Source organism: Ciona robusta, chromosome 7, assembly GCF_009617815.1.
Source record: "Ciona robusta chromosome 7, ASM961781v2".
NCBI lineage: Eukaryota > Metazoa > Chordata > Ascidiacea > Phlebobranchia > Cionidae > Ciona > Ciona robusta.
The window spans coordinates 8,712,926-8,736,982 of NC_143241.1; the positions used below are offsets into that span (position 1 = coordinate 8,712,926).

Consider the following 24,057-nt stretch of genomic DNA (forward strand, 5'->3'; position numbering starts at 1 on the left):
GCATAGTTCTCTTTATAACCAAAGCAACTGCAACGACGTGGCAGAAAGAGAAAACAACACAAAGACCCTATGAAATCGCCAACTATACAGCTTCTGAAGAGAAACAAACAAAATGTACATTAGTAAACGATGATGGATATCAACCATTAGATGCAGTAGGTGCACAATATCATGCTTCGTCACAAACATCTTTAAAAATGTTTTGCTTTAAACATAAGTTAACCCTTCGGACTCAAGTTACAAACCCCTATAGGTCGTAACATTCCAGTTCTTATCTTAAGGAGTCTATGTTTCTGAGATACAATATTTATCAATTGGGGTTCGAACAATACCAATTGTTATACAATAATATAGTAGGGTGGGGGAAGATGGGACACCTTTAGCACATAATATCCAAATATTTTGATCGTGATTTCATACAAATGGGAGCCGTGAGGATACGGTTTCATAATTTTTTGAATGTTATTTGTTTACTACCAAATGGGACAAGAAAATAGAATGAAAAGATGTCCCATCTTCCCCCACTCTACTATATAATGTATGTAACATGTTAAAAACTATAGCAGTAGGGCAAGAAAAAGATTGTTTAAACTTGATTTTCAATGCGTACAATATTATTTCGTGTTATTTACGTATATTCCTAATAATAAATTCACTTATTAATCAAAATTTAACAATGATTTTAAACTGTCCCGTCTTATCCTGTGTTTTTTCGAATTTGTAAAATGTCACCCGTTGTGCGAATCGCTAAATAACTCCTCGTGTGTTTTATTATATTTATTTGAATTGTTGTCAATTAATAAAGGAATGATAGTACTAATTCGTGGTATTACCCAAAAACCGTCATCTATTTTGATTTTGGAAACATTTGGCAATATGTGCTTAAGTGTCCCATATTCCCCCACCGTACTATAGTAACACGATTGTAAAAAGTCTGTATTAAATTGATTCAAACATTCATACCTGCGGATTGCGTCCATTTACGACCCTTTACGTAACATAACATAAACTTTATTAATCTATTCGAATACGATAGCGAAGATCAAATTAAATAAAACAACGAAGAGAAGGGAATTAGCAGCAAAACAACAATCGTTAAACACGCTACGGATAAAAACTACTTGAGTAAAATCGAGGCTGCTAAACCCACTTTGCCTCGTACCTATACCGTGGTGACTTGCTGTACACTGCTGCGACTCTCTAGTAATCTACAAATGAAAATAATTAAATTCTCGAGCAAACTTTATGTATATTTGTTTTTGAAAGCATAAAAACTCTCACATTCACTTGTCTGCTTTTGTGTTTAAAGTTTTTACAACGCCAGGTATAACCATGGTGTCGCCAGGTAACCATCAAAGCAAATAGATATACAATAAGGTGGGGAAATATAGGACACCTTTTCATTCTATTTTCTCGTCCCATTTGGGTATTTGGCTATAACGGCAGGTATACGAAACACCCTACTATATTCAGCATACTAGAAACCTAAAACTTAGTCTTTTTATTTGTCCTTATATTTCCGACCTGGATAAATTGAGATAAAACTTGAGTTACGAAACATAAACACAATAGTCATCCCTATAGTAAAGTAGTCATTGAATGACAATATTTCATCGAATACATCATACCCATATTAATTAATAAAACGAAAAGAAAAGGGAATTAACAACAAAACGACAGTCATTAACGCATGGGTAAAAATTAATTGAGTAGAAGCGTCAAACAAATTTGCATAGATGGCCCATTGCATGGTTGGAACAAAATAATGTATAGATATACATATGGTGTATACACATGAAAGGTAACATATGGCCATAGTATGGGGGGAAGTAGATTGCCCGTACCAGGGTGCTACGGATAATTACACGCAGCCCTTATTACTATGGTGTAGCCCTGTAGCGGTTGTGTGTGCTTCGAGCACAGATTTTTATAGTTTATACCAAAAGATGTGTAGCTAGGTGGGGATAAAGGGCGAGAAGAAACTTTCTTCGGTTGAAATCGTGAAAAAATGAAGATTGTGACGTCATCAATATATATTTAAGTTGATTATGACATCACAGTCACTACATAATGGACGAATCGAGGATTCTGCTGAACCTTGACGCGCGGTTTCGTCGCAGTGGTAACAATGGCTTGTATGACGTCATAGTCGTCGTTGTCATGATGTCTTTGGTCTCAATATCGCATCCTACAATGATGTTTGTTACGTCATAGATATTTAAGTGTTACGTCACAATACCTTGTGGGGTCGTCCAATTATGGTTCGTGGACAATGGAAAGAATTTTCGTTTCCGCGGGTTCATTTTCCACGCTTGTGACGTCATAAAGTTGACCTCTTTACCCTGATGACGTCATAAAATGATAAAATTGTGTATGGCGTAATAAAGTATTATTGTGACGTACCTGGCACGCGGGGAGGAGTATTGTGACGTCATCATCTGTCGTTACTGTAAGGAATTGTTACGTCATAAGACAGCAACCATTATGACGTTATATTTACCATTTGGAATAATATTGACAGCAGGTTTTAAAGCCGGTTGGTTTCGGAAACGTTCGGCAACTTTCGGAAGCAAGTTCGGATATTTGAAAGCCGATCCGCTCGTGGAAAGGGGGGTGGGTTGTTGCGTCATATTGCAGTTAATGATGTCATACTTGGAGTAACATTTGTTCGCCGTCTTCGTGGTTGTCACGTCACAGACAGGCTCATTGTAAATTCGAAGCAAATGGAACGCCTGTGTAACAACAACAGCATGTTTAACGACTGTCGTTTTGCTGCTAAATTCCTTCTCTTCGTTGTTTTAGTTAATTTGATCTTCGCTACCGTATTTAAAGGTATAGATATAGTTGGATGGGGAAAGACTGGACACCTTTAGCACATATTATCCAAATATCCTGATCGTGTTTTAAACAATTAACAACGGTCTACGGGAGTCGTGAGGATACGGTTTTATAATTCTTTCAGTGTTCTTTATTCACTACTAAAAGGGACGAGAAAATAGAATAAAAAGCTGTCCCATCTTCCCCACAACCTTACTATGTTTCAATCCTTAATATTAAAATCAATTTTTAGTTGTGTTCTAATCGACTGGTGTTTATTACGTCACAAGTTTGATTGACACCTTCTTAGATTGTGGATTGTGACGTCGCCCTGATGACGTAGGTCGGTTCTTTCTTCGGGACTTCCCCTTCAATATGAATTGTGACATGTAGTTGCTACGTAATACTGATGACGTCACGGCAGGTAAGCTGGAACGAAAGGAAGTGACGTCATTGAACGGCTCAGTGGTTGGAGCAGCTACCAAACTAGGGAACTTGGGTTCAAGGCTCGTCGTTGCTATCATTGTGGGCGTATGTGTCCTTGGGTAAGACACTTAAAGGGCCTAAACACACCCCAAATGTACATCGCTTTAATCGATAAAGTGTGTTTTTCTAATTCCAGCGACACCCTACTTGTTTTAATCGGTTCTGTATAACCAAAGATATTCCAGCTCAAACACCGTGAAATTCAAAAAACTGATTTGAAAGTTGCGTGGCGAAAAAATTGAGAAGTGTACTACCCACGTGACAAACACGTCACAAAATTGTTGAAGCGTGGCCGCTCTCATTCAAAAAGGCGGGAGGCAGTGTTTTCCATAGAGATACTAATATACCACATATATTAGTATCTCTATGGTGTTTTCAGCGAAAAACGAGAGAACAAAAAAACGCAAAAAACCACAAAAAAACGCAGGTTTCGCTTTTACGAATGAATCAGTCACGTGACTAGTACGTTCCTATGTCACAATCACGGAGCTCGTAGTAAAAAAAAGATAGCGCTAGAGATCACTGTTTGAGGACGAATATCTCCGCCTATACTGGACCAATTTTAATAAGCAAAGTATTTTTGGAATCAATAAAACGGTCGCTTTATGAATTTACCATAAAATATAAAAGTGACGTGGGGTGTGTTTAGGCCCTTTAACGGCAATTGTTTTAACCCAGCGGTCTCTAATTGGGTTTTCCGAATTGTCGGCCATACATCACAAAAAATACCCACCACGTGAAGATAAAAAAATCATTAATTTATTCAATCGTTGGGGAGTAAATATTTCGATAAACATAGAAATCACTTACCTTCCATCACGCGGAAACGGATACACGAAAGGTCGCTCCTTTTTCCAAATTAATTTAATGTTTCGAACAGGTTGATTATTTCCAATACTGCCAGCAAATTTATTAAAATCAATTTCTTTTGGCATTTTTTAAGTTTCTAACTTTAAAATTTTGCTCATTTGCATATTTTTTCCTATTTTTGTCCCCAAATAATTTAAGATATGACGTCACAATCCCACGTCAGCTGACGTAAAATAGAAATGTTATATATTTAAATTACTTTTTATTTTTTTGTTAAAATTCCGAAATTTTCTTGATAATTAAGAAACAATCTACGTTTTTAAAAATGATGTCTCGTTAAATTGATTTGTCTTCGTTAAAAACAAGTTTACAGCGAAAAAAAAACAGAAAAAACGGCCTATTCGCGTCAAATACGAAAAAATAATGGCGAGCCCACGAACAAGAAGAGTTTTAAAAGATTTAAAAGTAACGAATGGAAACAAGGTAAAATGTTTGTGTATTTATAATGTAATGACCCCCCTACGTTATCTGCTAACCACTATAGCTATAAACCGTATACGTAACAGCCACCCACTAACCCATATAACCACCAATATATTGAAAACATTTTACAATGGGCAACTTAGACAACCCATTAGTAACCACTGGGTTAAAGCAATTGCTGTTAAGTGTCTTGTCCAAGGACACAATGGTAGCGGCGGCGAGCCTTGAACCAATTATCGCTGGGTTTGAGGCACGGTAACCACTGTTACACACGCCTGTTATTCCATTCATTCTTCAAACATAGGATGTATGATGTTTAATAAGACTGTTATTACCCAACCACGATAGAATAAATAAGTTTTAATCATCTACCCAAATAACCACACTAACCTCACTGGGTATCGTAATTGAAAGTTACATTCGTTCACTCCCCAACCCCCATTTTTCATCCCCAGTCATGCTTTGAATGCGGGACCTTGAACCCCCAATGGGTGTCGGTCACCTACGGAATCTGGATTTGCCTTGAATGTTCGGGGAAACATCGGGGGCTCGGGGTTCATCTGAGTTTTGTTCGTTCGACGACAATGGATAAATGGAAAGAAGCAGAACTTGAAAAAATGAAGGTTGTATTCAAAATTTATTTAAGTTTAATTATTGGTAATTATAAAAAATTATGATTTAGAACTCACCAAATTATCACACAACTTGTAGAGAAATTCAATTCATTGAACATCTAATTTATATGATTTCTATTATGGTTCAACATTTACACTATAAGTTCGATTTACTTCAAATTTTAATTATTTAATTCTAGATTGGCGGAAGTGATCTTTTCAATTTGGGGAATTTATGTAATTTTTTTTCACGTTTGTATTTTATTTGATTTCAATTTTTAATCCCAGGTGGGCGGAAATGATCTTTGTCGAAAGTTTTTCGAATCTCATGAAGATTACAACGAAAACTGGACGTTGCAGGAAAAATACGACAGCAAAACTGCAGCTTTGTTGAGGGATAAGGTGGGTGGGTTGTTGGTTGTTCGAATATTGGGGGGGGTTGTTGGTTGTTCGAATATTGGGGGTGGGTCGTTGGTTGTTCGAATATTGGGGGGGGGGTTGGGGTTTTTCGAAAATTGGGGGGGGTTGGGGTTGTTCGAATATTGGGGGGGTTGGGGTTGTTCGAATATTGGGGGGGTTGGGGTTGTTCGAACATTGGAGGGTTGGGGTAATTGGTATGGTGGCTTTTGCATGGTTTCATTCGCCAAACCTGGGATGGCAGGGTGGGCAGGCCAACCCTCGATTATCTACACTGCATTAATCAGTAAACATTGCAACCAATAAGTTAGATTTGTTTTACAGGATTGTGTCTTATTGTTATACCCCTCATAAATGTGAAATATATTGTTTATATATTTGTGTTAAATATTGTAAGAGGACATTATACGTTCTTTGTTTATCAACAATCACCTTTTGATGAATAACAATGTTATGTTTATGAATCATAATCACACCTATGACATCATAATGATGGTTTATGACATCATAGATAATAACCGAAGCGGGCGGTGACCAATGGGATGAGGCCGCATCATCCGCGCAAAATTATGTTCCAACCAATCAGAGGAAGGCTAACCAACTCTCCACCAATCATAGGTGACTCACCAATTTAATTGGCCAATAATAACTCAGTATCTTTAGCTTTTAGGATTTGTATGAAAATTTCAGAGTTTTTTTGGTAAAAAACATGGCTTATTTTTGACAAGTTTAAATTTAAAAAAAATTGGTAAAAACTTTTTTGTTGTAAAATTTATGTAAAAAATAACTTTTTGTAAAAATGTTGTTTTCTCAGAAACACAGCATCTAACTCTTCCTCGAATAAAAACAGCAACGATTTCAACGATTTTGAAACGTGGTTGGAAAACGATGACGATCCTTATAAACAACAATCAGGTGTGTGATGTCATAATCAATATTTGTTTCGACAAAATAAAAAATATAATATTTTAAAAATGAAAAATTTTTGGAAAATATTGAAATATTTTAGAAAAGATCTATGGAAAAGTTATATAACAAATTAATTAATTGTTTGCGTTGTTTTTATAAGAATACCATAAGATTTTTATGTTTTAATTCAAGAATTTATAGGAATTTTCTATTTTTATTAAATAATAGCCTGAAATATTTTCAAATTTTTTTGAAATAATATTTTTTATTTCCAGCACAAAACAACAGTCGCTACCTCGGCATCGGGAACCAACCAATCAGGAACGAGGAAACTGAGGGTGACTTTTTATCAGGCGCGATGTCCTCCTTGACCACTGGGTGGCAGGTGGCGTCTAAGTGGACGGCGAGTGCCGCGACCGCTGCCAAGGAAAATGTGAGTTCAAAATAAACAGATTTCCATCCAGTTATTTGTCTTGAAATTATCGAAACATCGCCGGTTAATCTGTTCGGCTGTTACTATATGTGTTGTTATGATATCTTGCAGGCGGTAAAACTCGGCAGTCAAGCTTCAACGATCGCGACCGACCTCGGGTCAAAGGTTAGCGACAAGGTCGTGAAGCCGACTCAGCAAAAAATCAACGAAGGCCGAGTCGTTGATGACATCACGTCAAGTGTGACATCATGGGCGGGAAAGGTTTGTGATGTCATTGATGTGGTTATGATTTCATAGATATTGGTTATGATGTCATAAATATTAGTTGTGATGTCGTAGATATTGGTTGTGATGTCATAATTGTTGTTTCGTTACAGTTGAGTAGTTACGGAAAATCTGGAATTACAAGTTTGAGCAACATTATACAGAATAAGGGGTGAGTTGGGGTTATTAGGGGTCAGCAGGGGTTATTAGGGGTCAGTGGGGTTACTAGGGGTCAGTGGGGTTATTAGGGGTCAGGGTGGCTATTGTGGTTCGAAGGGGTTACTAGGGGTCAAGTTTAGCATTGGTTTTATCACCCAGACTATAATTGACCCTGCTATAAACCTAACTGCAGGGTGAAGGTTGTTTTAACTTAAGTTTAAACGTGGGGCGCTAAAAATCTTGGGGCCAATAAACCCAGGCTCCTGTGACGTAAATCTCACTCCCATGGTGGTTGGTCCATGGGTTGTAGTGTGTGGTTGGTAATTATGGTTTGCTATGATTTAAATAAACATTATTTGCTTAAGTTAAATTAACCCCCCACCCAGACAACAAGAGGATGACGTAAACAGCGAGTTCTGGGACACCTTCGGATCCTCGACGATAAATCCGACCAATCAGAAGCCTCCGTCCACCGAATTTGATGACGTCATCAAAACGTCACGTGATAAACCTGCACCAATGAAAACGGAGGACGAAGATTTAGAAGCGTGGTTGAACGCCGATTCCACGGCGCCCGTGACGTCAGCTGTGACGTCATCAAACGCGATGTCATCCGAAGTGACGTCATCGGGCCAAAAAGATTCGTGGGGAGGATGGGAGGAGGTAGGATGGGACAGCGTTGACGTCACGAAAACTAACAATGAAGTCAGTGTGATGTCATCAAAGAACGATTAACCCGCTAGGTGGCGATGTTTCCATTGTGACGCATAATTAGTCTTGTCTAACTGTTGTGACGTCATAGTAGCTATTGTAAATCCGTGCGCTAATATAATGTGTTGTGTCGAGATGGGACGGTTGAATACATTGTTCCATGGTGTAACTTGAGTAGATGGGTTTGGTTACCTTTCATGGGGTTGCTGTACAAGACGACGTACCCGCTGTAGGAACATCAAGCAATGATAATTTATTATTTCAGATTTATTTAACAGATTTTATCAAGTTTAGCGCGATTTTGGTGCTTGTTACGTCATAATATTCGAATTGTTACGCAGAAAGATTTTCTGTTTTTCTTTTTTTTATCAGTTATTATAATGTTTTTATGGAATTAGGTGAAAATAGAACAAAATTGAAATATTTTAAACTTTCGAAGTCGATTATGTGGTCAGTGTACGTAACAGGAGCAATATGACGTGTAAATGAGTGATTGTTACGTATGGTGTTTCAATTGTGAGGTTTAGTTTCAACCGAGTTCTAAAATTTCACGAAAATCTCCTCTTATTACGTAACAAACGTTAACCGGGAATTCCCCGAAGATCCCTTGATTATTCTTAATAGTGGTATCTGTTACGTCACAATACAAGAACATGGCGTCAGGGGCTATTATGACGCAATATAGCCCTGATGATGACGTAACAGAACATACTCAAACGTCACCAAGGCCAGATTGTGACGTAACAAGAGTAACAAAAGGTATATTATGACATAACAACTATGTCACTATGACGTGTAATATTCTAACGCGTGACGTCACAGATACGTCATCACCACGAGGTAGTCCTACGTCACCGGTAACCATGGCAACAATGGAAGAATGCAAGAGCACTGGTGCGTGTCGGGCTGTCAAAGGCTTCCTGTATGAGAGGAAACAAGAGTTTCCCGTTTCGCGAATATCGCCCTCCGTCTTATTATAATGCCCATTATTCGTTCACAGGTACAACGGTGCTTATTCAACAGATGCGTGACGTCACTCCGATTATGACGTCGGATATTACCGAACAAACGTTCGTTGAAACGTCATCAAAGTACAACAATGAAGGTAGATTGTGACGTCATTATTATTATTATTGTTGTTAAGTTTCTAGAACTAGAATGATCTTTCGTGACGTCACTAACGCCCTTATGACGTCACAGGTGCAGGTTTCAGTCCGGTTCAGTTCCAGCCACAGATAATGTAAGTTAGATTATTTTAAGTTTCTATTTCGCTTATGACGTCATAATACAGGATACCAGAATCGAGCTTTGCTCCTCCAACCGCGATTCCTGTCGATTATCAAGTGACGTCACAAGCGGAGGTATGACAAGTATATATTGTGACGAAACAAACAATGATTATTGTTAAACATTGTTTTATTATTATTACGTCATAAAGGAGACGTCTACACAATCACAGATTGATTACGCAACAATGCAAAGTCAGTTCCACTATCCGAGGTTCCCCACACAAACAGGTTTGTGACGTCATAATGATCATTATTTCGTCATCATTGAAGTTTTAGAATTAACAGGAAATCGCGCGATCAAACTAGAGGGCGCCCCACAGCCGGCCTATTCTTACGTCACACAAGGATTTCCTGCACATGCGCAGTACGCTATACCAGGTGAGTTTGTGACGTAACAGGTGTATTTGTGACGTAACATTGGTAAAGAAACAAAAACAATCGGGTCAAATCTTTTTTCGCGCCGCAAGCGAAACGCTTTTTTTCTCTAAAAATCGCGTCGTTCGCGAATCGAAGGATCGAATTCCAGTTTTCGCTCGAGGCGGCGACTCGCGATAATGTAGGAATAATTTTGACCGAACAAGTAGCATTGTGACATCACAATAATGGCAGCTTATCCAGCGATGTGGGGACAATACGTTTATGGTGAGTTTGTTACGTATATACGGAATTTTTATCTTATTGTATGTAAATAATGGTGGTTTGTGACGTCATAAACCACAGGTTCCAGTTGACGGGAAATATTTTCGAATTATTTGATTGTTGACGTTGTATGGTGATTGTGACGTATAACTGTATACATGTTGTTTTAGAAATCTAGAACAATTTTTGATTATTTTTCATTTTTGTTTATATCAGATGTAACGTTCACGCTATATGTGACGCGATTCTATAATAGCGTTCGCGATTCGAAATTTATTACTGTTATGACGTCATCAAGTATACTTCGTGAATAATATTCCGCGATTGCAAATAGTTCCAAAACATTTTCGCGTTTCCGCGATTTTCGTCCATTTTGTTTCCGACCTCGATTCTCACCTGCGTAGATTGATGACGTCGTCCATCATTGTGACGTGTCAATACCCATTGTCTTTGTTTACGTAAGTGTTTAAGTGGAATCTGTCGTCGCGATGCCACGCTCGACTTATTTTATCTGAGACAAATTTTAACGAGAATTATAAAAAATAAACAAAAATCGCGCTATCGTCGCGTGACACTGTACCCTTGTTACGTCACAACTGTAAAACAATGATCATTTCCTGTCTTAAAAATCATTATTATTACGTCATAAACTTGTATTGTTACTTGAGAATGAAGTCTCGATTTTCAAGTTTCGAATTTCGTTTACTCATTTATGACGAAACAGTGAAGTATTCGGTTCAATTGTGACGTAATAATAGAGGGACAATTAGCGAAAACATTTTCGAACACAACAGCCCAAATATAGTATGGGGTAAGATGGGATACCTTTAGCACATAATATCCAAATATCCTGATCGTGTTTTAAACAATTAATAACGGTCTATGGGAATCGTGAGGATATACCGGCATAAAACAATGTAAATTTTCTTTCTTAACTACCAAATGGGACTGAAACACAAACTACCCTTTCCTACCCTATACATATATATCTGTATGAATAAGCAGTGAATAATCGTATCAAAGTAGAAGGTACAAGGTGGTGTAAAATAAACGTAACATATATCTAGTAGGGGGGGAAGATGAGACATCTTTTTTTCCATTTTGTCGTTTCATTTAGTAGTAAACAAACAACATTCAAAGAATTATAAAATTGTATAAACTGCGTACAAACTACTTGAGTAAAAGTGTGGAATAAAATCGTGGCCACTAAACCCAACATACAGTTTGGCAATACAGTTGTATCTATTTTGTAAATCGACAATCGTTAAAACACGTCATAAACAAAAGTAAGAGAAAAAGCGTCAATTAAAAAGCGTGGCTGTTAAGCTCAATTACTGAATTAATTGTTCTTTCAATTGTAATCATGTTCTACAATTCTAAAATCGAAATTTTCTCGAAATCTTTAAAACTTCCCGCCGAACTTTCTAATTGTGTCGTCATAATCGCATAAGCCAACGTCATAATACGAATTGTTGAAATACAATGTTGTGAATGGATTATCACCTGACCGTGTGATTATGACGCATTAACTTTAATTGTTTCGTCATAATCCTCTAAGTGCGATCACAAATTTCAGCTTCCGTGACGTCATAATGCGGTATGCACAATTTGTATTGTTTAAAAATAAAGCCGATTGTCAGTTGAATTGTGACGCTAATGGATTTAAAGATCTGGAATTTGTTGACAATTAAAATTCCTGCAAGCGTTCATGCGCGAAAAGTAATTTTATTCGAAAATCGAAACTCATTGTTTCTAACATACGTCACAATAGGGATGTACACGTAACAATGTGAATCATGATAAACTAATTGTTATCTCACAGCGCCGATCGCTCGCATGAAACTTACCCAAGGTCAGACCCCGAAATATCTCTATAGGTTCCCAGGGTGTCGGATTCCCCCCAAAGTTTTCACTGTAAACTCGCGGCCCCAGCAATTTAGGGGCGAACCCCCAACCCCCACTCACCCCTAATTACCCACTGTTTGCACACTTTAACGCGAGTCTGAATCACGACGCAAAAACGCCATTTTGGCGATGATTTTTTCCCAGATTATGACGTCACACTAACTATTGTTTTGAAACACAAGCGCGGGTTAGACACGCTCACTGACCGCGGTTTTTTAATGTTTTTTAATTTAACAAAAAATTGCAAGAATTTTCGAAACCGGAAACGTTTTGACAATCAGCGCGCGATCCCTCACTGTGACGTCATAATCGCTTTTTTAACAAACCAAACTTCGCAAAAATCGCTTCTAAAAGATTTTTAAATCCAGATTTGTCGCATTATGACGTCATAATGGCCTTTTTACGCCGAAATCGTCGCTTTCGCTAAAATCGCGGCGACACCTTCGCGTTTCGCATGACTAGCCACGCGTAAAATAAGCTCTCCGTAGAGATTCACTTGTTGTTCAGATAGACCATTGTTAGAGCGTTGTCGCGTAACAAACGATTGTTCTAAACAGGTAGTTCTAGTAAAAAATTAGCTGATTGTGACGTAATAATAGCGATTGTCAAAAAGTTCGAGATGGAAATATATGATTGTTAGCATGGAAGCTTTAGCCAACTTTTTCCCCGGATTCGGTGAGCTTTGGTTGCCTTTGTTAGTCGGCTGTACAGGTTGTTCTACCAAACTTATACATCGGGTTTTGTATGTTAGGTTTAGCAGCCACGTTTTTATTTGAGACTTTTACTCAAGTGGTTTTTACCATAGCTTGCTTTAACGACCGTTTTGCTGCTAATTTTCTTCTCTTTGCTGTTTCAATTAATTTGATACTACATCGTATTCAATGATATATTAAACATTTATATTACACAGGTGCCGGGGGAGGTTATGGCTACGGTGGTCACGCGTCGTTGACCACTGGACATAATATGAACACGTCACAACAGGTATAGTGACGTCATAATATCGTTATGACGTAATATAACAATGTTTGTTACAGGAAGGATACGGTGGATCCGGGTATGCGCACTACTACCCGACGCAGGGTGGTTACTTCCCTAGCAACACTGCTACGTCAGTGATGACGTCACCGGTGACGTATCAGCTCCAGGAACCGCCACCAGGTATGGAGGCGCGGAGTAAAATTAGTTCCTTGTAACTTGAATATTCATCCGCAGAGCATAATATAGCTGGCGAGCCGATCAAATACACGGTTGATGATTTGGACAGAAGGAAGGGAGGGAAGGCGAAGACACGGAACAGCCGGAAGAATCCCTCCCCAGGTCCCGATGCACAATTAGAGGTTAGAATTATCATTGTTACGTCATATTATGACCTGCAGTGTGACGTCACAATGCAGAGTATTATGGAACTACAGGTCACAATATTGATTGTGATCGATAAAAACGTCATAATACAGAGACAACTAATAGAATTACGCGCGGGTTAGAATTGTCGTTCGATTATGACGTCATATTTAGGTTCAACAGCTATGCTTTTCAACTGATGTTTTTCCGACACTTTTTACCTTTTAACTTGTTTTAACGACTGTTGTTTTGCTACTACTTTCTTTCTCTTCTTTTGAATTAATTTAATCTCCGCTACCGTACTCGAGGAGATGAATAAAACTAATAATATGTTTTAAAAATATTGTATGTTATAACTTTCCTTATTTTAACAGCGAGTCTTCGTCTGGGACCTTGACGAAACAATCATTATTTTTCATTCCCTGTTGACGTCATCGTATGCACAAAGATACGGCAAGGTACTTGACGTCATTCATGCGTTACACGGTGCTCGGTGCTTTCGTTGCATTTTCCCATGAAGCGGGTATCACGTGGTAAAACCGCGCGATTTCCTGCAGCGAAAAAATAAACAACGATTGTTAAATCACAATTACCAAGGGTGCGCGGTGACGCGTGACGGATGCTTTCGTAACAATAACTCGCCCCCGAGGCAAAAGTGTTCAATTCCCGAATATTTTTCGTACGGGTCGTGTCTTTTCGCACACTTTTTTTTAGATTAGAGCTTTAATGTTGTTTAATTAAATGGTTAGTTACATTATACTGTTTGTAGGGTGTGTAACCGTGTCAGGCTTTCTATTAATTAAGGTTTTGACTTTTGGTTCACCCATAAAATTATAACGACCGCATTTTTACGGTTACTTCCCGTTTTTTTTTACTCCAACTTCGTTACCGAAGCGTATAATAATCAGTTATTCATATATTTGATGAAACTTGTACATTTATATATGTTTGATGGAACTTATATTTTTTACCGTTACTCCACCCTTACGCTTGTTTATTACTACGTTTTTTATTTTTTATTTATTTTATAAAACATATATTTTCACAGGACGCTTCAAGCACGTGCGCTCTCGGTTTAAGAATGGAAGAACTCATCTTCAACCTTGCCGATAACCATCTGTTTTTCAACGACTTAGAGGTGAGTACAGTATATATGGTAGAGTGGGGAAGATGGGACACTGTTCATTCTATTTTCTCGTCCCATTTAGTAGTAAACAAAGAACATTCAAAGAATTATAAAACCGTATCCTCACGACGTCCGTTGTTAATTGTTTAAAACACGAACAGGATATTTAGATACAGTATTGTGTCCTAAAGGTGTTCCATCCTCCCCCACCCTACTATATGTTTATTTCTAGTCTATTGGGGTTTCTACACATTGATGAGTGTAACTCACTTGTTTATTTATCCTTGCATGGCGGGGCAACGACAGTGATTATAACACGGGTGTTCTGTTTCATACACCTCGTGCCCGCTTACAAGTTACCACGTATGTAACTTATTTATCCTCTCATGGCGGGGCAACGACAGTCGTTATAACACGGGTGTTCTGTTTCATACACCTCGTGCCCGCTTTCAAGTCACCACGTATGCAGAGGTTACTATCCACCAAGTTACTGTCCGAAACATCTGCTGATCATTAGTTTAGTATCCAGACAGTACCGTTGTTATTTTTAAATATGGCCGCCATTTTGCATTGGTGCAACTTGTTTCTGGTTTAGCAGCCAAACTTTTATTTGAGACTTTTACTCAAGTAGTTTTTACCATAGCCTGTTTTAACGACCGTTGTTTTGTTATTAATTCTCTTCTCTTCGTTGTTTAAATTTAATTTAATCTTCGCTATCGTATTCAAAGAGATAAATAAAATTTATAACAGTTATAACATTATTTCCATAACAATATAATGACGTATTAAACAACATTGTTACGTCACAGGAATGTGATCAAGTCCACATTGATGACGTATCATCCGACGACAACGGGCAAGACTTATCAACTTACAATTTCTCAACCGATGGTTTTCGCTCCAACACTGGCAACGTTTGCATGGCGACCGGGGTTCGAGGGGGCGTAGATTGGATGCGAAAGTTGGCGTTCAGGTATTTATAAGGTTGAATATATAAATATATAACATTGTATATGTACACATGCTATTTTATAAGTGAGGCACGACATGGGAGCTGCGATTTAGACTAGAGTTGGCTCATTACCCAAGCATTTTACCTCTAGCCCAAAGTATATGGGATCAAAGCTCGTTGCTGCTACCATTGTGGGCGTGTGTGTCCTTGGGAAAGATACTTACGACAATTGCTCCAACCCAGTGGTCACGGTTTTCCAAATTATCAGCCATACATAAAAACAATCACCCACAAAGTTACGTACGTGGTAACTTGTAAGCGAGCACGAGGTGCATAAAACAGAACACCCGTGTTATAAATCTAATAGCAAAGATAACCAATTCACACCCATATATCCCTCCAGATACCGTAGGATCAAGGAAATGTACGAAACATACGCAGGCAATATACAAAGTTTACTTCCCAACCACGGTCGGGACGCTTGGGCGCAACTTAGGTCCGACCTCGAGAATGTGACGGATTCTTGGCTCACCTTGGCGATGAAGTCGCTTAATATTATAAACCAAAGGTACGGACATCAAGTACTACCCTGGGTGGTGATATGCATAATTTTTTATCTTGTTTTATGCGCCAGCGAAGATTAAATTTATTAACGCCAGGGTAAAGAGAGGGAGTTAGCCACGAAACGACTTTCGTTATAACTTCACGCTACGGGTGATTTAAATGAAAGAGCATTTGGATTAAAAGTTTGACTGTTAAAGTTTGCAAGAAGCAACTCACAGTGGGTTGCAAATAATATAACTAATGTCCCAATACTGCTATATATGGATGTCTGTCTATGGACAAAACAGACATTGCTCCAATCCAGTGGTCACTAATGCTTGTAGGACCTAACACACCATAAAAAATCAATGAAACAAACCAAGATTGTATTTACCCCATAACTTATAACGTGCCGCATATTAACCCCCACCACCTGTACAGATCGAACTGTGTGAACGTGTTAGCCACTACCACACAACTGGTGCCAGCGTTGGCCAAGCTGTTCCTATATGGACTGGGTGAAGTTTTCAACATAGAGAACGTATATAGCGCCACCAAGATTGGCAAGGAAAGTTGTTTCGAGAGAATTATTCAAAGATTTGGCCGAAATGTGACGTATGTTGCCATTGGCGACGGTCGGGACGAGGAGCAAGCCGCCAAAGTTGTAAGTGACGTAATAAATTATGCATAAAGCTCCATACATGGCTGACAATGGGTATTATTCGAGTATAATGCATAAAACAATTACCCACAAAGTTACATACGTGGTAACTTGTAAGAAACAGAACACCCGTGTTATAACAACTATCGTTTTAAACCAACTATGCGAAAATGAAGTCTTAGTCATTAATTCATTCATTTCTCCCAGCATAATATGCCATTCTGGAGAATTTCTTCTCATTCGGATCTAATGGCGTTACATCACGCCTTGGAACAAGATTATCTGTGAGTGACGTCAACAGTATGAGTATGACGTCACCAGGGATGACGTCATGAACTTGAAATCGGATTGCGCGTTCGCTACAGCGATTTCGTGCAATTCATTCATCTCGATTTGAGATTATTACGTCATAATGCCGTTTGTTTCATGATGACGTGTATTCCGTGTGTGACGTAACACTTCAATGTTGTTACGTCATAAACATGGGGCTGCTCCAAGCATTGTTCCATGACAATTATGTAAAAGCGCCAAAAGTGTAAGCAGTGTTACGTCACGATTACCAATATGACGTCATTTTGCGGTGAAGTAAAAATGTTGTAAATTTTGTCATAATGTTTGTTTGTGCCACGTCACAATCCTAAACAATAGCGATTGTGACGTAACAGTGAACCTGTCAGCTGCAGCGAGGTATTGTGTTTCATTGTTTCGTCACAACAGGTGAACAGAAGTGTCGAATTACGACAAAGGTTTGAATTATTTAAATCAATTAGAACGCACTCGAAGACGCGAAAATGACGTCCATTCCTCGCACATTCGTCCGCGTATTACGCGACAATGTATATTGTGACGTGTCAATGGCCAAGTTGTTAGATACCTTGTATATACAGAAGGATGCCGGGTTTGGAGTCTAATGTATCCGCCATTGTGGGGGTATGTACTTGGTCAAGACACTTAACGGCAATTGCTCCAACCCAGTAGTCACTAATGGGTTGTCTAAATTATCAGCCATACAGAAAAACAATCCTCCACAAAGTAACATACGTTGTAACTTGTAAATAGGCACGAGGTGTATGAAACAGAACATCCGTGTTATAACGACTGTCGTTGCCCCGCCATGCGAGGATAAATAAGTTACATTTATTAATACTGACATAACTGCATTTCTCCAGCGGTTTCGCGTGTTTAAATTTTAAGGTCTAACGCGTCGTCTAGCGGTTAGTATATCTCGTTGTAAAGATTCCCCCCAGCGCAAAAAAAGATCGTTTCGAATCGTTGTGAAAATATGGCAACGATCTTATGACATCACAATCATAACAGCTGATGATTTCGTTTGTTTTTGTTTTCAATTCTAAAGTGACGTCATCAATGACGTAAATATCATGATAAATGGACCCGGAAATGACATAATAACCTCATTGATGTGAAATGTTAAGTTAGAATTGTAAGCATGTCAGTTGTTTTGATTAAAGTTTGTTGATATTTTACATATTTTTTTTTGGTATCTCTTTGAATACGATAGCAAGATCAGATTCATTAAAACAACGAAGAGAAGAGAATTTGCAATAAAACGATAGTGGTTAAAAACAAAATATGGGTGAATACTTGAGTAAAGGTGTTAAATAAAAGTGTGGCCACTAAACCCGCATTCGAATATATGAATTAATACATATTTATGTTAAGTTTGTACAGACAAAAGTTGTTATTTTAATATTTTTTAGTGGTTACCTATGATGATTAGTAAAGAAATGAATTAAACTATTAAGAATTTATTAGACATTGATTTTTGCGATTCAAAAATGGAATCTTTGAACAAATCTGGCGACACAAAAAAAGAACTGGACAAACTAATCACTAAAATAACTTTGGAATTTCACGACATAAAGTTTAGTGTGTACCGAACATCATTAAAACTTGGTCGGATTCAAGACGCGTTCCATTTAAGAGGTATCACCACTACTACGCTGTATTCTAAGGTGAAGAAACTGATTTTAAATAAAACAAACACAAGTATTGACAATGTAACAACAGAAGGGATGAGTTATGAGGAGTTGGAGGGGTTGGTGAGGTCACTTTACCACGATTCCTTATCAAAGGTGTCGAAGAAACTATGCGAATGTTTGTGTACGTTGGTTTTCCAAACGTTTCAAGATTTCACAGAGAATCGGGTTTCCGTGATCGCTGTCGTGCTTTTCTTTATTATACTAGGAGGCGAGGAACTGGTGAAGAAATATAAGTTGTTGTTCTCATTGTATTCTGGTTCACTGAGGATGCTGACGAGAAGTCGATGCGGTTTAATGCTTGCACACTGCGTTCGTCTCACTGATGTGGTTGGGGAAGATATCAACTTTGGGAATATTTCGTCCGCGATCGCAAGTTGCTTCAGTGGCGTCCTTGGAGCTTCGATATCGGAGCAACAGCTCCTCCAGTGGCTATTTAAAGAGCCGCAGTCGCTGGTGTGGTTACCAACAATGCACCGGTTAAATTTAGCGAAATCTTCCGTCCATGAAGTCCAGTGCGCCGAGTGTAAGATCCGCCCAGTTATCGGCCTCCGTTTCCAGTGTTTAAAATGCCTCGATTACGACACTTGTCACCATTGTTTCTTAACACAGAGTAACTCGTCGCGTTCGCATAAACTTAACCATCCGCGACAGGAGTATTGCACACCGGCTGGGGGTCGCGAAAAGGTCAACGCTTTCGCAAGGACAATCCGGAACATTGTGACAAAACGTTATAAACAAAAACCATTGTCTTCGAGCTTTTTACCAATCGACCAATCACCATCGAGCGATAATGTTGTCATGGAAACAAGAGACAAGTTGAACGAATCTTTGGACTTTGTTGAAATTAACCACTTGGCGGCAGCAGAGAGAGAAGAATTGGAAAAACTTGTCTCGAAGCTAAAAGAAGAGAACGATAAAATGTCTGGCACGGTTCAGTTGTTGGAGTCAACCAAGCATGACGTGCCGTCCAATGAGATTGAAGATCGGTTAATTCTGCAAAGTCATCTCGATACTGTGACTCAGCAAAATAAGAGCCTTCAGTCAGAGTTGGATAATTTGAAATGTGTCGTTTTCGCCGATGATTTCATGACGACAGGGAAATCACAATCGCATCATGAATTATCGGCCAATCAGAGCGAAGTATCGGAGTCATGTGATGAGAGATCGACCAATAAGAAAACAGCGAAGAAACGAAAAAAGCGAGCACCTCGCCCAACACCGGAGGGCGATAAAGACAATGAGTTTGTTGTTGACAGAAATATGGCGGGTGGTTTGGAGGCTCACTTGCACCACCTAGTGGATAGGTTGGGGAGGAATGACGAGGATGGGAAGATGGAAGAAGTGGTGAATGCGATGGTTGATGCCGGGGAAATGTTCATTCGATTGTTGGATGTTATTCTTGTTGATTGAGGGATATTATGTTTGATTTTGGGGAGAAAACATTAAGAGGAATTAATTACAAAAATTCATTTAAATATTTATTGGTTGAAACATATTATATATAAAAGTATTTTATTGATCAATTTATGTCTTGGAATACCATGGTGAGGATCAAATAATTAAACAACAAAGAGAAGGGGATTAGCGACAAAACAACAGGAAAAGTGGAGAATATAATTATCAGAAAACTGTCACATAAAACCAAGTGACATATGCTTACCCATGAGTTTAAGTCACTGAACTTTTTCCATCCTTCTGGTTTTCTATGAAATAAAGTTTAAGGTTGCTAATATTGAAAATTTATTTTATTATTTTCCAATTAGTGTTGCACTCATTAGCTGCATAATATTGTGCCATGTTATTTTGCACTTTATTGTTATCTCATATTTTATCATTGTGATGTCATATAGTATCATTGTTATTTTTAGCATCTTTTTCACATCAATAATTTTTAGAAGTTTCACGTTCAATTACACCCACTGTAGTAATGGTAGCTGTTTATTATAAATATATTATATTGTCTGGTTATTAACATTATCTTTAATTTTAGGTTTTTGTAAAAATAGGTTTAAATTTTTGACGTGGTAGGTTACCATGGCAACTAAGAGGTAAGACATGTTGTTTCTATGCTGAGTATATTATTTCTATGGTGTTTAATGTTTCTATTTTTTTATGTTGAATATATTAGTTTGAGAAGCCCCGAGACCTTACAATATTAAAGCAATAACTATTTATATATTATTTCCATGTTTAGCGAAGAAGAGGAAAAAGATGAATCAGCAAATTCTTGGTGGGGTTCGTGGTATGACTCAGCTAAAAAGAAAGTAAGTAACATAGATGGTGGTCAGGAACACCTGTGTTATAACTGGTAACTACTGTTGTTGCCCGCCATGTAAGGATAGGCTTGTTACTTTTTATTTATATGTTATAAAGAATAAACCAAGAATATTTTCAGCTTGTTGAAACGAATGAGTTTATCGCTCGAGATTTGAAGGAATTTACGCAAGTCGTTAAAGATGACACGTCAAAATTTGTCGCACAAACTGCTATTTCTATGAAAGACCAGCTAAACATAAAGGTAAATAGGATGTTTATGTTGACAAAGGTTAGCCGTTTTTTTTATGTTAACTTTTTTTTGGCAGAAATTTGTTTCCGATTATATAAGTTTAATGATAAATAACTTGCAATAATGTTTCTATTGTAGGCAAACGTGGAAGAAGCATCGGAAGCCACAAAAGTCGTCGCGACCTCCATCAGTGGATTCCTGGGTAGCGTGGTTAAACATGTGACACCGTCACCCCCGGATCAGGATGGTGGGTTTGTATGGGGGTGGTCGGGGGTTTTATGGTTCGCAGGGTGGTCGGGGGGGGGGCGGTTTGTAGGGGTTATATGGAGTAATGGGGGTTCCTGGGTATCGTTGTGAAACACGCTCCTGTTTACAGGAGAACAACAGTCGTTAGAAGAGGAGGGTCTGGCCCTATTTGTAAAGTAGCCTTTGTTTAAATTTTTGTACAAATTTTATTCAGAAAATGCCGATTCAACGATGTTCGTTGGAACACAATCTGGAATGAAGGTTATTTCACCGGCCGAGGTGAGATTTGAACCCGGTATTTTATCTTCCATTTGGCAAAACTTAATAAAAGTATATCAGACAAGCGATGGTATCACAAATATTTTGTCTTTATATTGGAGGAACCAAAAATGTTTTGTTGCATTAACTGGCCTTATCTTTGTTATTGTATTCGAAGAAGTAAATAAAAATTATGTTTTTATTTTTATCCAGGCACGATTGTTCTCGTTACAAACCGACCCCGCTACTTATTGTAATGAACCTGATAGTGAGTATATGGTTATGGGAGGTTTAGTATATGGGACATGGGGTGACATTGTTTAAATACAGCTACATTCAAAGCTGTTTAAACTGTGGTGCTACATATGATGTAAATAACTGTAACATCACTCGTATATTTTTACCAAGTATTTTAATGAGCGGCAACCACCGCAGACACCCCCGAGTTCCACCAATGGTTGGAAACGTTCGAACTTTCCGAGAAAAAAGAAGAATTATCGCTGTTGATGTTGGATTATAAAGAGGTTTGTGATGTCATAATTATCACTGTGATGTCATAACCTATTAATTAGTCCATGAAATAGAATCTACTTTGTGATGTAATTGTTTATTTGTCGTTCCATTACAGTAGCAAAGATTTTAAAAAAAAGTTAGAATTTTGCTACAAAGTGATATTGGTATTTTTTATTAAACATTACTAAAGTCGAAATATTCCCCCCCACCCCCAGGTCCGAACCTTATACACCCGATTGGTCCCCGATGCAGTATCTCACGTTGATTTCTGGCAACGATATTTCTACAAGAAGTATTGTTTGGATGAAGTATGTTGTTTCTATGTTTTGGCATAATATATTATCTATGTAATCAATAATATATGATATCTATGTAATCAGGCGGAGAAACGTCGTGCTATGTTGGTCGAACGAGCAGCAAAAAAAGAAACCGAACTTTCGTGGGGAGATGATGGTGATGTCATAATTAATATAGTGATGTCATAATTAATATAGTGATGTCATAATCAAAATATGTTTTTTTAGACGATTATGATTGTGTTGAATCTGATGTTGTCATGGTGATACCACCTGTTGTTGATGATGTCACTAAGGAAACTGATGATGTCATAGTTGAAGCTGATGATGTCACCACGAAAGTCACTGCTAATGCTAATGATGTCATCAATAAAGTTGATGATGTCACTACAAAGGTCAATGCTGATGATGTCATAGTTGAAGCTGATGATGTCACTACGAAAGTCACTGCTAATACTGATGATGTCATCAATAAAGTTGATGATGTCACCACTGATGATGTCACTGCCACAAATGAGAAATCATCTGAAGACAAAGAAACCGATTGTGATGTAACAAAGGAAAAACAATCAGAATCTGACAAACTATTAAAAGACAATGATGTCATAATTACTACTGATGATGTCACAAAAGAATCTGATTGTTCTACAAAAGACAGCATTGTTACATCACAGACAGTAAAAGTTGAATGTGATGTCATAAACAAGGAGAGTGATGCAACAGATGCAAAAAAAAAAAAAAACGTTGAAACGAAAGGTAATCGACATTGTGATGTCATTATTATGTTTGCATAAGGTTGAATGAATGTAAATTATTTATTCTTGCTGGTAATCGTTTTTCTGCATACCAATAATTTAGACGACCCCATAGTGACCATTGGCTAAGATGAAACAGAACACCAGTGTTATAACGATTGCCATTGCCTCACCGCACAGATAAATTTCGATGAAATGCTTTTGTTCCACAGCTCCAGTTTCAGAATCAACTAGCAATGAAAGTTCGGATTGGGAAAAAGAATTTGATCTTGAATTGAATGATAAAGATGATTTGTTACAAGATATTGGAGATGTATGATGTCATAATGGTGTGTGTTACATTTAATTAACATTGTTTCATTACAGGAGGAGATCGAGGGGTGGGAGGAGTGGGAGTAATTTCTTTGTTTCTTTCTTTATCTTTGGTGTGTACATTGTTGAGATTTTATATTTGCTGTTTATTGCTTTATATTATGCGCAAGAGGTTTATGGGCACCAGGTTGTGTTAGAAAATTATTTGATAACGAAAATATTCTGTATTGGTGAGGTCAAACAGCGAGACACGCCATGGGACTTAGAATTTCTACCAGAGTTGTTCCATTACCACACTTTTACACATAAAGATTGGCTTGGCTTAAAAATGCACAGAGTGTTGTTTATATATAGGGAACATTGTTTAAGCAAAGATATTTTTTCTTATTTGTTAATTACAAGATTACTGTATTAATATATTGGTGTTTCTCATAATAAGATCGCTTTATGAAAATACATTAAAAGATTTTGTACAAAATGTTTCAACAAAAATGTTTGGTGTTAAAAAGAAAATTGTGTTGAGTATTAAGTATTCGTAAAATAAATTGTAAAACACGACGCGTTTGTCGAGTACCTTACCTTTTACTCCCCTAAATAAAAGTAACATCG

General features: G+C 37.9%; 5 protein-coding genes across 8 annotated transcripts; 4 read left to right on the top strand and 1 right to left on the bottom strand.

Annotated features, from left to right (window-relative positions):
- Nucleotides 1-1,744: 1,744 nt before the first annotated feature.
- LOC149734519 (uncharacterized) lies at nt 1,745-4,325 on the bottom strand. The gene is made up of 6 exons (XM_089881105.1): nt 4,114-4,325; nt 3,120-3,246; nt 2,501-2,732; nt 2,404-2,447; nt 2,240-2,342; nt 1,745-2,188 (listed from the first exon to the last, which is right to left on the bottom strand). The coding sequence occupies exons 1-6, from the start codon at nt 4,236-4,238 to the stop codon at nt 2,064-2,066; spliced, it is 756 nt and encodes a 251-aa protein (XP_089737231.1). The 5' UTR covers nt 4,239-4,325; the 3' UTR covers nt 1,745-2,063.
- A 38-nt stretch (nt 4,326-4,363) lies between these two features.
- Nucleotides 4,364-8,272, top strand: LOC149734520 (ADP-ribosylation factor GTPase-activating protein 1-like). Its single transcript, XM_089881095.1, has 9 exons — nt 4,364-4,596; nt 5,052-5,219; nt 5,499-5,612; nt 6,139-6,245; nt 6,442-6,542; nt 6,812-6,969; nt 7,081-7,230; nt 7,347-7,405; nt 7,779-8,272. The coding sequence occupies exons 1-9, from the start codon at nt 4,537-4,539 to the stop codon at nt 8,125-8,127; spliced, it is 1,266 nt and encodes a 421-aa protein (XP_089737221.1). The 5' UTR covers nt 4,364-4,536; the 3' UTR covers nt 8,128-8,272.
- Nucleotides 8,273-8,715: 443 nt separating this feature from the next.
- LOC149734521 (protein phosphatase EYA4-like) lies at nt 8,716-17,174 on the top strand. Of its 2 annotated transcripts, none has more exons than XM_089881088.1 (16): nt 8,716-8,862; nt 8,926-8,997; nt 9,104-9,208; nt 9,304-9,343; nt 9,395-9,464; nt 9,542-9,620; nt 9,669-9,770; nt 12,847-12,920; nt 12,974-13,097; nt 13,152-13,276; nt 13,655-13,738; nt 14,329-14,418; nt 15,216-15,379; nt 15,762-15,926; nt 16,343-16,565; nt 16,770-17,174. In XM_089881088.1, the coding sequence occupies exons 1-16, from the start codon at nt 8,757-8,759 to the stop codon at nt 16,848-16,850; spliced, it is 1,704 nt and encodes a 567-aa protein (XP_089737214.1). In that variant the 5' UTR covers nt 8,716-8,756; the 3' UTR covers nt 16,851-17,174. The 2 variants fall into 2 exon arrangements, with proteins under 2 accessions (XP_089737214.1, XP_089737215.1); XM_089881089.1 differs by having other exon boundaries at nt 8,717-8,862; nt 9,678-9,770.
- A 144-nt stretch (nt 17,175-17,318) lies between these two features.
- Nucleotides 17,319-20,552, top strand: LOC149734522 (dystrophin-like). Its single transcript, XM_089881091.1, has one exon. The coding sequence runs from the start codon at nt 18,359-18,361 to the stop codon at nt 19,970-19,972; it is 1,614 nt and encodes a 537-aa protein (XP_089737217.1). The 5' UTR covers nt 17,319-18,358; the 3' UTR covers nt 19,973-20,552.
- Nucleotides 20,470-24,006, top strand: LOC149734523 (BSD domain-containing protein 1-like). 3 transcript variants are annotated; one of them, XM_089881093.1, is made up of 13 exons: nt 20,470-20,610; nt 20,757-20,826; nt 20,958-21,080; nt 21,207-21,315; nt 21,529-21,593; nt 21,786-21,840; nt 22,008-22,096; nt 22,301-22,393; nt 22,466-22,538; nt 22,610-22,776; nt 22,825-23,137; nt 23,349-23,449; nt 23,503-24,006. In XM_089881093.1, exons 1-13 carry the CDS (start codon nt 20,597-20,599, stop codon nt 23,533-23,535), a joined length of 1,305 nt encoding a protein of 434 aa, XP_089737219.1. In that variant the 5' UTR covers nt 20,470-20,596; the 3' UTR covers nt 23,536-24,006. The 3 variants fall into 3 exon arrangements, with proteins under 3 accessions (XP_089737219.1, XP_089737220.1, XP_089737218.1); XM_089881094.1 differs by having other exon boundaries at nt 22,610-22,681; nt 22,805-23,137; XM_089881092.1 differs by having other exon boundaries at nt 22,610-23,137.
- The last annotated feature ends 51 nt before the right edge of the window (nt 24,007-24,057 follow it).

Excerpts from the sequence above, each read along its gene's own strand:
- LOC149734523 (XM_089881092.1), top strand. Across the intron at positions 22,394-22,465 it reads AGAAGTATTGTTTGGATGAA|GCGGAGAAACGTCGTGCTAT; the intron begins GTATGTTGTTTC and ends CTATGTAATCAG. Across the intron at positions 22,539-22,609 it reads ACTTTCGTGGGGAGATGATG|ACGATTATGATTGTGTTGAA; the intron begins GTGATGTCATAA and ends ATGTTTTTTTAG.
- LOC149734521 (XM_089881088.1), top strand. The coding sequence starts at position 8,757 with ATGGCGTCAGGGGCTATTATGACGCAATATAGCCCTGATGATGACGTA. Across the intron at positions 9,621-9,668 it reads GAGGTTCCCCACACAAACAG|AATTAACAGGAAATCGCGCG; the intron begins GTTTGTGACGTC and ends TTGAAGTTTTAG. Across the intron at positions 15,927-16,342 it reads CTTAATATTATAAACCAAAG|ATCGAACTGTGTGAACGTGT; the intron begins GTACGGACATCA and ends CCACCTGTACAG.
- LOC149734519 (XM_089881105.1), bottom strand. The coding sequence starts at position 4,238 with ATGCCAAAAGAAATTGATTTTAATAAATTTGCTGGCAGTATTGGAAAT. Across the intron at positions 3,247-4,113 it reads CCGTTTCCGCGTGATGGAAG|CTTACCTGCCGTGACGTCAT; the intron begins GTAAGTGATTTC and ends CTTTCGTTCCAG. Across the intron at positions 2,189-2,239 it reads TAATTGGACGACCCCACAAG|GATGCGATATTGAGACCAAA; the intron begins GTATTGTGACGT and ends ACATCATTGTAG.
- LOC149734522 (XM_089881091.1), top strand. The coding sequence starts at position 18,359 with ATGGAATCTTTGAACAAATCTGGCGACACAAAAAAAGAACTGGACAAA.
- LOC149734520 (XM_089881095.1), top strand. The coding sequence starts at position 4,537 with ATGGCGAGCCCACGAACAAGAAGAGTTTTAAAAGATTTAAAAGTAACG. Across the intron at positions 5,613-6,138 it reads CAGCTTTGTTGAGGGATAAG|ATAATAACCGAAGCGGGCGG; the intron begins GTGGGTGGGTTG and ends ATGACATCATAG. Across the intron at positions 7,231-7,346 it reads TGACATCATGGGCGGGAAAG|TTGAGTAGTTACGGAAAATC; the intron begins GTTTGTGATGTC and ends GTTTCGTTACAG.